At 42.0% G+C, this 15,974-nt stretch overlaps 1 protein-coding gene and 1 pseudogene across 2 annotated transcripts in view; one reads left to right on the top strand and one right to left on the bottom strand.

Annotated features, from left to right (window-relative positions):
- MAN2A1 (mannosidase alpha class 2A member 1) overlaps nucleotides 1-15,974 on the bottom strand; it is a 210,749-nt gene that overhangs the window by 134,668 nt on the left and 60,107 nt on the right. For both annotated transcript variants that reach the window (NM_001205886.3, XM_059888188.1), the window contains exon 4: nucleotides 10,735-10,906. In NM_001205886.3, the coding sequence (NP_001192815.2) occupies nucleotides 10,735-10,906 (172 nt within the window). The remainder of the gene's footprint in view (nucleotides 1-10,734; nucleotides 10,907-15,974) is intronic.
- LOC132345809 (protein lin-28 homolog A-like) lies at nucleotides 6,053-7,619 on the top strand (annotated as a pseudogene).

Here is a 15,974-nt window from a genome sequence, read left to right as displayed (position 1 = left end):
TTCCCAAGCCCTGGAGCTTTCAGTCCTTTTGACTGTGTCCCCTTTCAGGGGCTCTAGATAGCACCTGGAAGCAGTTTTAATCTGCACCTCCCTGAGCACTGCACTGTGCTCAGCCCTGCACACACACCCTCCCCTGCTCTGCTGCAGCATAATAAACTTCTTTCAGGCGTCGGAACAGGCCACGTTCTTCCGAATCCCTGGCCCATAATCACAATTCTCCTCTCATAACCTGGAATCCTTTCCCCACCCTCTGCTATTGGCTATTCTAATAGCTTTCCAATTTCAACTTGAATACCACTTGCTTCAGGAAGCTTTCCAAGACCCCCTTGTTTCCATAGAAGGAAAGACTTTATTGTGATACTGTGTTAATTACATTGTTTTCCCTTCCCTGCCCTGAGGGCTGGGACCAGGTATCTCTAATTCACTTCTTGTATCCCTGGAGTCTAGCACAGTAAATACTTGCTGAATAGACGAAGGAGAAAATAAGGGAAGGCTTCAGAGCTGAGGCAATATTTCAGTTGAGTCTTAAAGAATAAACAGCATTGAGATTATCCAATGCACAAAAGGAAAAAAAAAAATTCTCAGCTAAACTCATGAGCAAATTCCTAAGAAGGAGAGAATAACTGTGACTGAGGACATCCACGTGGTTCAGTGGGGCTTAAAGAGGTGTGTGAGGGGAGAAGTGATGGAGGGAAGGGCAGACAGGTGAGCGGGAACCGGGCCAAGCAAGGATGTGCCCAGTGGAGGGGCCGCACTGGGCCTGTGGACGCTGGATGTCACTGAGGCATCTGAAGCCAAGAAGACACGGGCAGGCTCATACACTGGGACCCGAGGCACACTCCTGACCCCCTCTGGCTGGTCTCCCCAGAAGGAGAATGAGGAAAATGCAGGATCTCAGCATGCAGGAATGACCTAGGACCAGCTGAATGAATACATAGCACTGTTGAGAATATGCCTTCTACACTGAGTAGAGTAACCACTCAGTGTTAGGTGTTACTCTTACCCTTGACTAGGGAAGAAGAAAGTGAGGTTGGAACTTTAGCCTGCACACTTGGAAATTAAAACAGCGGTGTGGAATCACCCGCACACTGAAGAGGAGAAGCAGCAGCTGCACACGGGTGAGAGCTGGAATGTGTAGGAAGGGGCAGAGGAGGGAGTCACGAAGGGGAAGAAAAAGCACTGTTCAGCCATACACGCCTGGGGCCAGGAGAAGAGCTCTGGGCCACAGAAGACCAAAAAAGGAAAGAATTTCAAGGCGAATGGAGTGGTCAGTGTCAACACTGCTAAGAAATCCCCTAGGAGGACTGAAGAGTACCCACAGACATAGCAGCTCATCAGCGCTCCAGGCTTTTGCCCCTATCTGATGCAGCGGAAGCCAGTGATGAACTGAATGAGAGGGCGAGGGACGAGCCAGGACTGGAGGGCGGGCGCGGGGATGGAGTACGTACTTTCTGAAATAAACCTACACCTCTGCTTCACTACTAGAATCAAAGTCATCTGAGACACTGGGCACTGCTTTGACTCCTTTGATGAAACGCTATGTATCTTTAGGCTCTAAATTCGATCCAAACCTGCAATTTACTCTGAACATCACAAGACACACTGTAACTTCTCATTGCCTGCAAATTTTATAGCAGCCTTTCCTTAAATACCATAAAATCTGACCTGTATAAAATGTATAATAAATTAGCTAGTGTAAGAACTTTAAAGGTTATTTTTCCTAGTGAACTCAAGATATAGAATGTATGTAAGTTTGCAATATGTTTGCAATTGTATTATTTAAGAAAGCAACCTCAAACATTCCTCTGATTTCAATAAGCAGAGATAGTTATTAGGACAGGGTGGAAGGTTTACTAAACTATAAACCTAGGAAAAAAAGATGTAAGGGAATGGTAGAAGGATGAAAGACTGCAGGCCTGGCAAAGCAATGTAATCCAGAAGCCTGGTCAAGACAATATCTAACACATACATTCGGAGCCTTGTTTCATATCAGAGGTCCACACAGAGAAGCTGGTCAAGATACCGGCAAACACAGAAACTGTTCCAGGTTCCAACAGTTCAATGCGCTTCTTACTTCAACACCGGTCTCAGTAGCAGAAGCAAATGCTATGTAAAAACCCCTTCAATATCTCAGAGCCCAGAGGGAAAATGAATATGTAATATGCTGGGTGACAGTCAAAGGAAATGCTAAGGCTAATAACGTTTCAGCTGTTTGAATAAGGGTCCACATTTCTATGTCTTATAAATATCACATAGTATTTAAACTGAATTTAGCTAAAAAATATTCAAATATGAAGTTTAAAAAGTAAAAAGAATGTTAACATACCAGTTATTTTCAAAATAAAACAAGAGTAGACAGAAAATGGGCTGATGATAACAAGGCAGTTTCTGTTAAATCCACTGTCTATGTGTTACAAGTAGGAACCATGACTATACTTGATTGAGTCACATAAAATAAAGAAGGTAGATGTTGTCTGCATGAATCTCCTTTTAGTTAACTAGATTTTTCATTTTAAAAAGCTTATAGAGCTGAATACTGCTACCACAGGGGGAAGAATCAAACAAGTCATTGCTAGCATAGATTATGAAGATCACTTGAGCTATGTTTCTGTTAAATTCCCATAATCAATTGGTATTCTTCAGGGACAATAAAAGCTTACAGAGAACTCTGCTAGAATTAACAGGTTCTTCTCTGCAACAGCTAGCTTGCAAATTTAGCTACAGACATTTAATCCATAGATTCATCTTCAAAAAGGGAAAAACAAACCATTGCATAACCATTACACTAGCAGTCAAAACAAAATTCTGTCAGTAATGTCACTAGATGTTAATAATGTTATAGATGTCAGTAATGTTAATAGTATAAGCTCAGAATTTAAAAAAATGGGAACAAACGTATGTGTCTTTTTTTTTCCTTTCTGGAACCCTGCTCTCCAACAAAGGATTTGAGGAGAAATATTTCAGCTAAAACATCTACTTCTGCTTCATTGACTATGATAAAGCCTTTGACTGTGTAGATCACCACAAACTGTGGAAAACTCTTAACAAGATGGGACCTTGTTAAGACCACCTGACCTGCCTCCTGAGAAACCTGTATAAAGGTCAAGAAGCAACAGTTAGAACTGGACATGGAACAACAGACTAGTTCAAAAGTGGGAAAGGAGTATGCCAAGGCTGTATGTTGTCACCCTGCTTATTTAACGTCTATGCAGAGCACATTAAGTGAAATGCTGGGCTGGAGGAAGCACAAGCTGGAATCAAGATAGCTGGGAGAAATATCAATAACCTTAGATATGCAGATGATACCACCCTTACGGCAGAAAGTGAAGAAGAACTAAAGAGCCTCTTGATGAAAGTGAAGGAGAGTGAAACAGCTTTCTTAAAACTCAACGTTCAAAAAACAAAGATAATGGCATCCGGTCCCATCACTTCTTGGCAAATAGATGGAGAAAATGTGGAAACAGTGTCAGATTTCATTTTCTTGGGACTCCAAAATCACTGTGGATGGTGACTGCAGCCACAAAATCAAAAGACGCTTGCTTCTTGGAAGAACAGCTATGACAAATCTCGACAGTGTATTAAAAAGCAGAAATATCACTTTGCCAACAAAGGTCCGTCTAGTCAAAGCTATGGTTTTTCCAGCTGTCATGTATGGACGTGAGAGTTGGACTATAAAGAGCTGAGCACCAAAGAACTGATGCTTTCAAACTGTGGTGCTGGAGAAGACTCTTGAGAGTCCCTTGGACTGCAAAGAGGTGAAACCAGTCAACCCTAAAGGAAATCAACCCTGAATATTCACTGAAAGGACTGGTTCTGAAGCTGAAGCTCCAATACTTTGGCCACCTGATTCAAAAAGCCGACTCTGGAAAAGACTCTGATGCTGGGAAAGTTTGAGGACAAGAGGAGAAGGAGTGACAGAGGGTGCGGGGGTCAGATAGCATCACTGACTCAGTGGACACGAGCTTGAGAAAACTCAGGAGATGCTGAAGGCCAGGGAAGCCTGGTGTGCGGCAGTCTCTGGGGTCATAAAGAGCAGGGACAGCTGAGTGACCGAATAACAACATGCTGCTGCTGCGTCGCTCAGTCGTGTCCCACTCTGTGCGACCCCATGGACTGCAGCCCACCAGGCTCCCCCGTCCCTGGGATTTTCCAGGCAAGAGTACTGGAGTGGGGTGCCAGTGCCTTCTCCAAACAACAACATATCAGCTAGCTTTCTTCCCCACAAGCAACACTGACTGACTCTGAATGGGGAAATGTATTCGGGAGGCTGTCGTGGGCACACAGGACTGAGGGCAAGCTACAAGTCCAGGCTAAACAGAGGACTGGAAACAATGAGAAGGCATGCCACAGGCACAACAGGGGCTCTGCCACAGGGCAGGAAGCCTCTTGTGAACGCACCAGTGCTCCAAGGGACGATCCCAACCTCCCCTCCGTCCTGTTCCCTTCCTTTCAGCTGTCTACCTTCACGTCACTCTCTAAGGACTGAAAATCCTGGGAAATAATATACTGACTGGCTGGGCTCAGATAACAGCTGACCTGTCTGACCTGGGGCAGGAAAATCAAAGATGTGACTTCTGTGTTTGGAGACCATTTCCTAAAAGGAAACCAGGTGAATGAGATGCAAGCAGCATCCGGTCAGAAAAGGAAGGGATGTGATTGAAATCACACTCTCTGTTTTGAAACAAATTCCAGGTGTGGATACATGTTATTCCTCATGGGATGGGTTTTAAAAAAGAAGAGAAAATATCTGGACACATAAACAACAATATAAAGAATCCAGAACTAAAGGGTAATTAAAAAGCATAGTTAAAACCATGCATTTGAAGCCAGAAAAGAACAGGCTCTACATGACCAATAACTGAATGTGAAGTGGGAAGAAAAAACCTTGAAAAAATCACATAAAATACAGTAAATATAACAAAAAAATTAAAAAGCATATGCCAAAAAGAGACCAGAAACAACTAGATAACTGAATTATAAGGAAATGAAATAAAACTAATTAGTAAGAGCAAAACAGATAAGATGAAAAGTATTTGAACTGATAAATGAAAAATTTAGTAATAAGTTATACATACCCAGATATGTGGCAAAAGAAAACAATAATACAGTTACAGATGATTTAGGAAAAAATATCATATTAACAAAATAACACATAAAAATGTGAATGCTGGTTAAGAGCAGTGCTAAAAGGCAAATACAGAGAGAGAAATACTTCTTGTTCAAGTAAATCAACTGGCCCATTTAGCATTCGTTAAAAAAAAGGCAGAAGGAATTAAATAAAAACAGAAAAGTCAAGAGTAAATATCAGTACAATGCAAAAAGTTTTTTAGGAAACAAGTGGGGGTACAAAAACCAACGAAACTAGTAAGAGCTTCAGCCAATCTAATCAAGATAAAAAAATAATCAGGTCCCACCAAATAATAAGGAAAAAAACCTACAGATGGAATAAAATCTTAAAATCTGCACAATCTAAGTAAAACGCTATAAAATAAAAATTTAAGAAACTATAAGCATTATTTATATTCAAGGACCAACATAAGACCTAGACAGACAGAAAATTTTGTCTTTAAACTTAGTTAAAAAAAAACTTACATATCTGACAAGCACCAATTCCATAGAGCATTACAGGGCAGTTCTTAATTTTTGAAAAGTTGCAAACCAGTGGATAGCTTGATTTTAATTAAGGATGTGTATGTGTGCATGTTAATATAAATTAGCTGCTAACATTTCAACTTAAAAAGTCAATACATGTTATGTAGTGTCTTGGAATCCCAGCTTGCCGTGACTGACCGGAAGACTGTGCTGACAACCGTCTCCTGTGGCCACACACTGCAAGCGAGGAAGAGGGGGTCGGCCTCTGGGTGCCACAGTTACTCCTGGTGAGTGCAGGACTCTCAGAGCCTACAGCCCTCACTTCTGACATCTTCTAACCACTCTTGTAAGCATTTTAAGGATGCTATCAGGGAAGAAAAAATGTCTGATAGATAATAATGGAAAGTTAATTCTCCCGAAAATACCTTTAAACATTTAGCTCAATACCTCTCAAAATCTTCCCCCTCTTTTTTGGGGGATCGAGTAGGAAGAATTAATCCCAAAGCTCTCTGGGAAAATTAAGCAGTCACTCATTAAAAGAACTTTTCAATAAAGAAAAATAAAGGAAGATTTAAACTGTCTGTTAATCAAACACCTCATAAGCTTGCAACAATCACAGTTACACGGAAAAGTCTATGAAAGAGGTCAGGGCCTCCGGACTTCTCTGGGGCCAGCAGCCGCCCAAGCAGGGGCCTGGGGCCGCGGGCTCAGCCGACTACCATGGGCTCTGTGTCCCACGAGCAGTTCGCAGGTGGCTGCGCTAAGGCGCCGGAGGACGCGGCCCGCGCGGCGGAGGAGCCGCAGATGCTGCACGGTGCCGGCATCCCTAAGTGGTTCAACGTGCGCATGGGGTTCGGCTTCCTGTCCATGACCGCCAGCGCAGGGGTCGTGCTCGACCCCCCGGTGGATGTCTTTGTGCAGCAGAGTAAGCTGCACATGGAGGGCTTCCGGAGCCTGAAGGAGGGGGAGGCCGTGGAGTTCACCTTTAAGAAGTCCGCCAAGGGCCTGGAATCTATCCGAGTCACCGGCCCTGGGGGGGTGTTCTGTATTGGGAGTGAAAGGCGGCCTAAAGGGAAGAATATGCAGAAACGCAGATCAAAGGGAGCCAGGTGCTACAACTGTGCAGGTCTAGACCATCACGCCAAGGAATGCAAACTGCCACCGCAGCCCAAGAAGTGCCATTTCTGCCAGAGCATCAACCATATGGTAGCCTCATGCCCACTGAAGGCCCAGCAAGCTCCCAGGGAAAGCCAGCCTACTTTCGGGAGGAGGAAGAAGAGATCCATAGCTCTGCCATGCTCCCAGAGGCCCAGAATTGAAGCCACAGTGGGTGGGGGCTATCGTTTTGTGATCAGAAAGCTTTGAGGAGCAGGCATCAATCGGCAGAGTGGAGAAAGTGGGGACAGGGTGGGTAGGGGGCAGCTGGCACTGCCATATATCTGAGGCTGGAGTCCACAGCATCACCCCCTCTTCCCTCTTGGTGGGAAGAAGGGGTGAGGCAAAGAAACTCCAATTAGCTCTTCCCAAATGCATATGAGGGCTTTGAGGGTTAACCCTCCCTGCATGCTTCATCTGAGTCTCCACCCCCAGAATCTCCAGCTTTTGAAAGTGGCCTGGGTAGGGAAGTTGTTTTACTCTTAAAGAAGATTGTGGAATAATATTTCCCATATCAGAGTGTAAAGATTAAGAGGAGAACAGATTGATGCACCCAACCAACAAGCCACTACATTCCATGGGAGGAAACATCTCAGGGGGGCGGCAGGGTTTTCCTCGTCTTCTCTCCTCATAACCCCCTCTTGGGACAGAATGCCAAGAACTGTCCCAAGTAATGGGTTATGATGACAGGTAAAGGGGTAATTGAGGGAACAGCTGAGACTTGCTGCTTCTAAGCTCACTCTTACCCGATTCTGGGCCAACTCAATTTTATTTATTTGCTGCCTTGGGTGACTGTACCTTGGGTCCCACTTTCTCCAGGATGCCAACTGCACTAGTGTGCAAATGACATATCTTGTGCATTTTAACTTTTTTTTTTTCATAATATAAATATTCTGGTTTTGTATTTTTGTGTATTTTAATCTAAGACCCTCATTCCTGCACTGTGTTCTCAGGTACATGAGCAATCTCAGGGGTAAGTCAGCAGCAGCTCCGGGTCTGCACAGCAGGAATGCTTTTTGTTGCTGTATCATCAGAGAGAACAACTATTTGGAGTGTATAGCCTATTGAACTACCTCATTTTTGCCAATTACAGCTGGCTCTTCTGCCATGGTGTCCTCCTGAAATCCCTTCAGCGTTTCATGAGAGACTAGGTTTTAACTGGGTTGCCCCATGACTTGGTCTCCTTCCTACTGAAAGATTGGAAATTGTTCTGAACAGGAAAACATGGTGCAGAGAAGTTAGGAGAAGCTGGGCCAGGTAAGAAGTGCAGAGAGGGGAAGCCAAGATTAGGCAAAGGTCGTCTGTATGTGTGGCAAAGGATTCCTGTTCCAGATCTATAATCCTAGGGCACAGGACTCGCTTTATATACCAGATCCATCCTCCACCTGACTGGGCTAGGCCGACCCTGCACAACAGGGTGTGTGTGTTTTTATAAGAAATGGAAGTTGGTAAGGAGAGGTTTTTAAGAACAATGCCTCTGTACCCATCTTGAGCTGCCCAGGGATGGATATGTGAAGCAAGGACAAGATCTTTACCGATTCTGGGCTTTTCCTTCTTGGCTTCTGGAGAGACCATCAGCAATGGCTTCTTTGTGGTTCCCAGAGCCAGGGTCCTACTCTGCTGCAGCAGTGATTAGTATCATGGCAGCTAAAGGAGAAAGGGCGGTGGGGGCGGCGGGTTCGTTTACAAGCTGTGAGATCCCTGCAGACCTACCTCACTGTGTTGTCACGGGGCAAATGCAATAGAACGCATTGGGTGATGTGTGTCTGATCCTTGTCTCCCCCAGCTGCTGCCCCCCTCTAGTTATTATATTTGTCTGGGCTTTGTAGGACTTCACAAGTAGCTGATTTGGTGATTGCTAGGTGGCCTAGTTTGTGTAAATATAATGTGTTGGTCTTCTCCATGTTCTTTTGGGGTTTTATTGTTTACAAACTTCTTTTTATATTGAGAAAAATAGCCAAAGCATCTTTGACAAAATGTTCTGCACCAGGCAAAGAAATCTGAAACGTAAGCTTGGGGGCCCCTCTTGAAGTTGGGGGGTCTTGAACTACACTTTCTTTTGTGTTCCCCTTCCTCTATTTCCTATTTCAAACAAGATCTGTCCTGAAAACTAGATTCCTATTCCCTCTTCTTTCCACCTTTGTGCCCCCCCGAAATAGACCATATACCTATACATTTAATTTGTGGGGTATCTGCGATTAAGTGATTTGTGCAAAAACCCTGAAAAGGCTAAGATTGCTCCATCCCTCGTTCCCAATTTCGAGTCCTGTCCATTCCTTGATGTGATTCATGCTAAACGGACTGATGTATTTGGTTGGATTAAGACCAACTCCAAGGGTAGAGAGGAGCAATGAAGGGGGCCTTCCATGTAGAAGGTGGGGCTGGGAGACCACGAAAGGAAAGATGAATGTATATCCAAGTCACTCAGGAACTTTTATGCAGGTGCAAGAAACTTATGTCAAAGTAGCCACAAGATTGTTTAATAGCAGACAGACGAATGTAACTCCATGTTTACTGCTAGAAACCAAAGCTTTGTATGAAATCTTGAATTTAATGGGGAGGGAGGGAGGGAGGGTAGAAAAGCATGTACCCATCTGTTCTTTTCCTCATCCCTTCTCATTCCTGAACTGCAGGAGACATAGCGCCTTGGGCTTTGGCGACCCCATCTGGGCAGTGTTTATTTGATGGCTGATTTTACTGTGCCAGGTACTTCCTTTCCCATTTGCTATCATTTTGTAACACACACGCTGACCCTTTTCCCTTTCCTTTGTTTTCCTTGGGAATATACAATGAATAAAAACTTATTGGTACTGAAGAAAAAAAAAAAAAAAGAAAGAGGTCAGAAAGCCCAGAAATCAATGCTTATTTAAATACAATAAAGATGGCACTTCAAGTCAGTGGAAAGAAAGAATGTGTAAGGGAAGAGCTTATGGGGCTGAGGCTGGCCTGGACGGTAAGCAGTGTGGCATGTCCAGCTGGGTGACCCCATCTGTACAATCAAGACACTCACTGGACTCACTGCCCAGGATTACTGCAAAGATTATCAGTTATCATTTGTAAGGTACTTAACACAGGAAGTGATACAGTAAGTGGTGCACATGTGACACTAAATAAGTAAAAAAAGTAGTTTATGCTAAGACAAACCTTAAACTCCCGGAAGCAGGGCGGGTGGCGGGAGCAGGGAGACAGCAGAGCAAAAGCCCCCATCACACCACATTAAAGAGTAAACCGGAAGGTTTATGAAAGGGAGCAGTAAAAACACTAAAGAGGGGGGGGAAAGATCTCCTCTTAGGCTAAGACTTGGGTATGACAGAAAAGCCAATATCAAGAAAACAGATTAATACATTAGACTACATAAAAACTTTTGAAGTCTATGTGTCAAACACTAAGAATTAAGAAGAAATTTAAAGCTTCAGAAAAAATAAGGATTCATATGTGTGCATAAGCACTCTTAGAAATCAGTAAGCAAAGTACAGGATCAAGCAGTTCACAGAAAGTTCTGCCTGCATACATGAGAAAACATGTAACACTATCACTAATCAAAATTGTATCACTAAGCAAATTTTCCAATACTTAAATTGATATGTTTTAGAAAAAAATTACATTGCAAATATGCAGAGAATTTCATCTGCTAATATGCAGAGAAATTGGTACATTTCTAAATGAAGAACACACTGAAACCACCTTTACAGGGATCACTTCGATTTATACACTTCAAAAAAATCTTTAAAACATTAAGCCCCTTTGACGTAGTAATTCCATTGCAAGGACAAAGCTGGAACATAAGAATTTCAATGGAGAAGTTTCAGGTCACTTTTTCAGAAATGAACCAGAATCAAGGTAATAAAAGGATATGGAGAAATATTTTAAGTTTCATTTATAAAGCTAAGAATTTTCACCTTCTGAAAAGTCAACACATGTTTCACTGCAAAATTAATGTATTTAATATTACCTAATTTCAAAAAGCAATAGTTTTAAACAACAAACCTTTTAACAGCATCCTTCTTCTGAACATCTATAGCTTCCCACCACTTCGAAAGGTAAGAGATCTCAGACCATATAAATTTTCTCCGTGGGTCTTCTTTCAACTTGACAACCATATTATTAAAAATATACTGAGTCTTCTCTCTAAAGTAGTCATCAAAGGTCTTCAACCAACCTAAATTAAGACACAAATAATATCACAAAGGTCTGACGTAAACTCAGTCACACTCAATTGCATTTTGTATAACCTTAGGGGTTTCATTCATACAAAGACAACTAAAAATTTAGCAAATATTTTCAGTTAATGAAATTCCACTGAATGGACATGAGACTCAAAAAGCCACTAATACTGAAATGATAAAAAGACTTTGAAAACTGTACAAATTCAGATATCAGTGAGAAAAATGAGAAAGTTGAAAAACATTTATTCGTACTTAACAATTACAGTATCTAATTCAACTACTTATAATTTATCTCTAATTTAAGGAATTTTTTTTTAATTAAAAAAACCCAAACAACATTAGCAAGTTGGACGTAATATTCTTTTAATACAGAATCAAAATTTTATTCTCTCTGCTGCTGCTGCTGCTCGGTTGCTCAGGCCCATCCAACTCTGTGACCCAGGGACCGCAGCCCACCAGGCTCCTCTGTCCGTGCGATTCTCCAGGCAAGAACACTGGCGTGGGCTGCCATGCCCTCCTCCAGGGGACCTTCCCAACCCAGGGCTTGAACTCTGGTCTCCTGCATTGCAGGCAGATTCTTGACCACTGAGCCACCAGTGAAGTCCATTTATTCTCTCATACCACATCTAAAATTTCTTCTTCATTAAGTACCCAAAACTAAGAAAAAGAAAATCACAAGTACAAACTATATCAAAAGCCTAGAAACAGAGCAATAAGGTAATTACAGAAATATTATGAATACTAACAAGAAGAATTCTGCCAAAAATAGCCATGAGTTCCCAAAAGGCTGCTCATTATTCTACTTTTTTGAAGAACAAATTGACAATAATCAAACAACAAATGTATACACCTCCATATAAAGTTGTTTTCAAAAAAGAACTGCAACAACTCAGTTCTTTGCCTTTTCCTACTACTTCTCAAATATCCTGAAAATTTTATCTAAAGACATTTACAATTTGACTATTAAGAAACATTTTTAACAAGATCTATAGTTCCAAATGCAGCCCCATCCAGCCAAGTAATAAAGCAACACAACAAGAAGCTGAGGCAAAACACACACAGCCGTCAATCCCACCTACTGTGGGAGATAAAATGTCCTCTGTGAGAATCACCTCTTATCTGCGGCATCTTACAGGAAGGGGAGTTTCTATACAGACAGGCAAAACCGCTGTTCTATTGTTTCCAAGTCTCACACATGTGGGAGGTCTAAAACACAAAGGGTCCAGCAAGTTAGTTCTCTTGTCTGTCTACAATCAAGCGAATAGTCAACGCATACTGTATTTGCTGACAAATAACAAAAACTTGCAAGGGCTGAGCAGGCAATATACTCTTGACAATGCAAACATGAGATTCTAATGGGCACTGCCACTATGACTGTATTTCTCCCTTTGGCTTTAACTGAAATCTATTCATTCTACAATTATTTACTGAGCACCCACAAAGTGAAGGGTATTGGAGCTATGAGCCAGATAGGATATAGTTTAAAATATTCTTTAAAGAACTTTCTTGATCTGGGACATTTTTAAGCTAGTTTGTCACCAAAGAACACTACCTGAATAATTCAACTTTTCCATGCTACAGCTACAGCACTTGATGACGTGGCTGCTGCTGCTGTTGTTATAACCATCATCAGCCTTTAACTCCAGTGTTCTTACCTGGAAAATCCCATGGACGGGGGAGCCTGGTAGGCTGCAGTCTATGGGGTCACTAAGAGTCGGACACGACTGAGCGACTTCACTTTAACTTTTCACTTTCATTGGAGAAGGAAATGGCAACCCACTCCAGTGTTCTTGCCTGGAGAATCCCAGGGACCAGAGAGCCTGGTGGGCTGCTGTCTATGGGGTTACACAGAGTTGGACACGACTGAAGAGACTTAGCAGCAGCAGCAGCCTTTAACTACCCAAGCCCAGGACACACTACAGCACTTGATGACGTGGCTGCGGCTGCTGTTATTATTATAATCATCATCAGCCTTTAATTACCCTTTTCACATCTCTACAATCAAACCAGGTCAAAGGAGAAATAAAAGATATTCCTAACATCCAATTTTGAAAAGTATACAATTTATTTACAAATTAAATAAACTGCTCCACATCTTAAACATATTGGTTACCCAGTATGTTAGCATAGAACTCATTCTATGTCCCTTTAATAGGCTGGATTTGTCCTCTTGAAATGCATACGTTGAAGTCCTAACAGCCAGTAACTTCAGAATATGACTGTATTTGGACATAATGTTGCCAAAGAGGGACTTCCCTGGTAGCTCAGAAGGTAAAGCGTCTGCCTGCAATGCAGGAGACCTTGGTTTGATCCCCAGGTCAGGAAGATTTTCTGGAGAAGGAAATGGCAACCCAGTCTAGTATTCTTGCCAGGAAAATTCCATGTACAGAGGAGCCCGGTAGGCTACAGTCCATGGGACTGGCAAAGAGTCGCATATGACTGAGCAACTTCCCTTGTCTCCAAAGAGATGATGAAGATAAAATGATGTCATGAGAATGGAGCCTAATCCAGTACAGGCATAACTTGCTTTATCGCGCTTTGCTTTATTTTGCTTCACAGATGTTGCATTTTTTATAAATACAAGGTTTGTGGCAACCCTCTGTCAAACAAATAGATCAGTGTCATCATTCCAACAGCATTTGCTCACTTTATGTGTCTGTCACATTTCAGTAATTCTCCTATTTTAAAGTTTTTAACTGTGATCATATTTGTTACCATGAACTGTAAGCAGCGATCTTGATGTTACACCTGCAATTGCTCTGGGGCTCCACGAACCACACCTGTATAAGACAGTGAACTGAATGTTCTGACTGCTTTAAAGGCCATTCTTCATCGCCCCCTCTCCTCCAGCCTCCCTATTCCCTGAGACAAAATAAAATCGAAAGTAGACCAGTTAATAGCCCTACAATGACCTCTTAATGTTCAAGTGAAAGGAAGAGTCCCATGTCCCTCACTTTTAATCAGAAGCTAGAAATGATTAACCTTAGTAAAGAAGGTTTGTTGAAAGCCAAGATGGCCAAAAGCTAGATGAATTGCCCTGAAATAGCCATGCGATGAATGCAATGGAAAAGTTCTTAAAGGAAATGAAAACTGCTACTCCAATGAACACATGAACGATAAAAAGCTAAACAGCCCTATTGCTGATATGGAGAGTTTTGGTGCTCTGGATAGAAGATCAAACCAGTAACACATTCTCTTAAGTAAAAGCCAAACCTAGGCCAAGGCCTAACTCTCTCCAGTTCTGTGGTGGCTGAAAGAGTTGAGGAAGATAAAGAAGAAAAGTCTGAAGCTAGTAGAGGCTGGTTCATGAGGTTCAAAGAAAGAAGCCATCTCCGTAACATCCAAGTGCAACAGCAAGGGAAACAGCAAGTGCTGATGTAGAAGCTGCAGCAAGTTGTCCAGAAAAATCCAGCTAAGATCATGAACGAAGGTGGCTACAGTAAACAAGACATTTGCAATGTAGACCAAAGAGCATTCTTTGGAGGAGATGCTATCTCAGACTTCGTTAGCTAGAAAAGAGAAATCAATGCCTGACTGCAAAGCCCCACAGGACAGGCTGACTTGTAAGGGGATAATGCAGCTGGTGACTTGAAGTTAAAGCCAGTGCTCATTTACCATTCCAAAACCTCAAGGGCCCTTAAGAATTATGCAAATCTATTCTGTCTGTGCTCTATAAATGGAAGAGCAAGCTTAGATAACAGCACGTATGTTTACCATAGGATGTACTGAATATTTTAAGCCCATTACTGAAATCTTCTACTCAGAAAATAAGATTCCTTTCAAAACAGTCCTGCTTCTCAGCAATGGTCAGCTGGTCACGCAGGATCTCTGATGAAGACACACAACAACGTTCACATTGGCTTTGGACCAAGTGCTGATTTCGACTTTCAAGTCTTATGCTTTAAGAAATACCTTTCCTAAGACTCTACAGCTGTCATAGATGGCGATTTCTCTGATGGGTCAGAGCCAAGTCAACTGAAAAACTTCTGGAAAAAACTGACCATTTTAGATGCCATTATTAACATCTGCAATTCATGGGAAGAGGTCAAAATATCAATGCAACAGGATTTTGGAACGTATTGACTCCAGTCTTCATGGATAATTTCAGGGGTTCAAGACTTTAGCAGAGGAAGTCACTGTAAATGTGGCGGAATTAACAGTGGAGCCCAAAAGGGATTTCCCTGGTGGTCCAGGGGTTAAGACTCCAGAAGACCCTTGAGAGTCCCTCGGACTGCAAGGAGATCAAACCAGTCAATTCTAAAGGAAACAACCCCGAATATTCATTGGAAGGACAGATGCTGAAGCTGCAGCTCCAATACTTTGGCCACCTGATGCAAACAGCCAACTCATTGGAAAAGGCATTGATGCTGGGAAAGACTGAAGGCAGGAGGAGAAGGGGACGACAAAGGATGAGATGGTTGGGTTTTATCATCAACTCAATGGACATGAATTTGAGCAAACTCTGGGAGATGATGAAGGACAGGGAAGCCTGGCATGCTGCAGTCCATGGGGTTGCAAGGAGTCAGACATGACTGAGCAACTGAACAACAAAGACACCATTTTCTACCTAAATTTTAACAAAAGTTAAAATTAATCCCAATTATTTGACTTATAAACTCAATTAAAGAAAAGAACTACTAACAGTGAAATGACTCTGAAATTAATTTTACAATAAAATACAAGCATAAGAGGCAAATTTAGAAGAAATAGTCTTTATGAAGTTTAATAAGTTAAAGGCTTTTTAAAAATACAACTACTTATTTTCATAGGTTATACTTTGTGATGAACTCAGGCCATTTCAAAGAATAGTTTATCAGGGGAGTGTTCATAGAGGAATCTCAGTGACTGATTAATCCATCTTGCCTTCAACACTTCATTCGCCCTTCAACAATCATGCAGACAATATGTCAAAGATATTTACGTGAGCTACAAGACAAGCTCAGAGATGTCAACTTAAAAGGCTTCCATAAAACTCATCTATAATAGATATGAATATCACTACAATGCAGCACAATTAATGTAGAATGAACAGAAAGATAGCCTCTTGCAGTTTTCAATACT

The sequence above is a fragment of the Bos taurus genome, chromosome 7 (genome assembly GCF_002263795.3).
Source record: "Bos taurus isolate L1 Dominette 01449 registration number 42190680 breed Hereford chromosome 7, ARS-UCD2.0, whole genome shotgun sequence".
Classification (NCBI taxonomy): domain Eukaryota; kingdom Metazoa; phylum Chordata; class Mammalia; order Artiodactyla; family Bovidae; genus Bos; species Bos taurus.
Note: the sequence above shows the minus strand (reverse complement) of the source record. Positions and strands in the feature narration are given on the sequence as shown.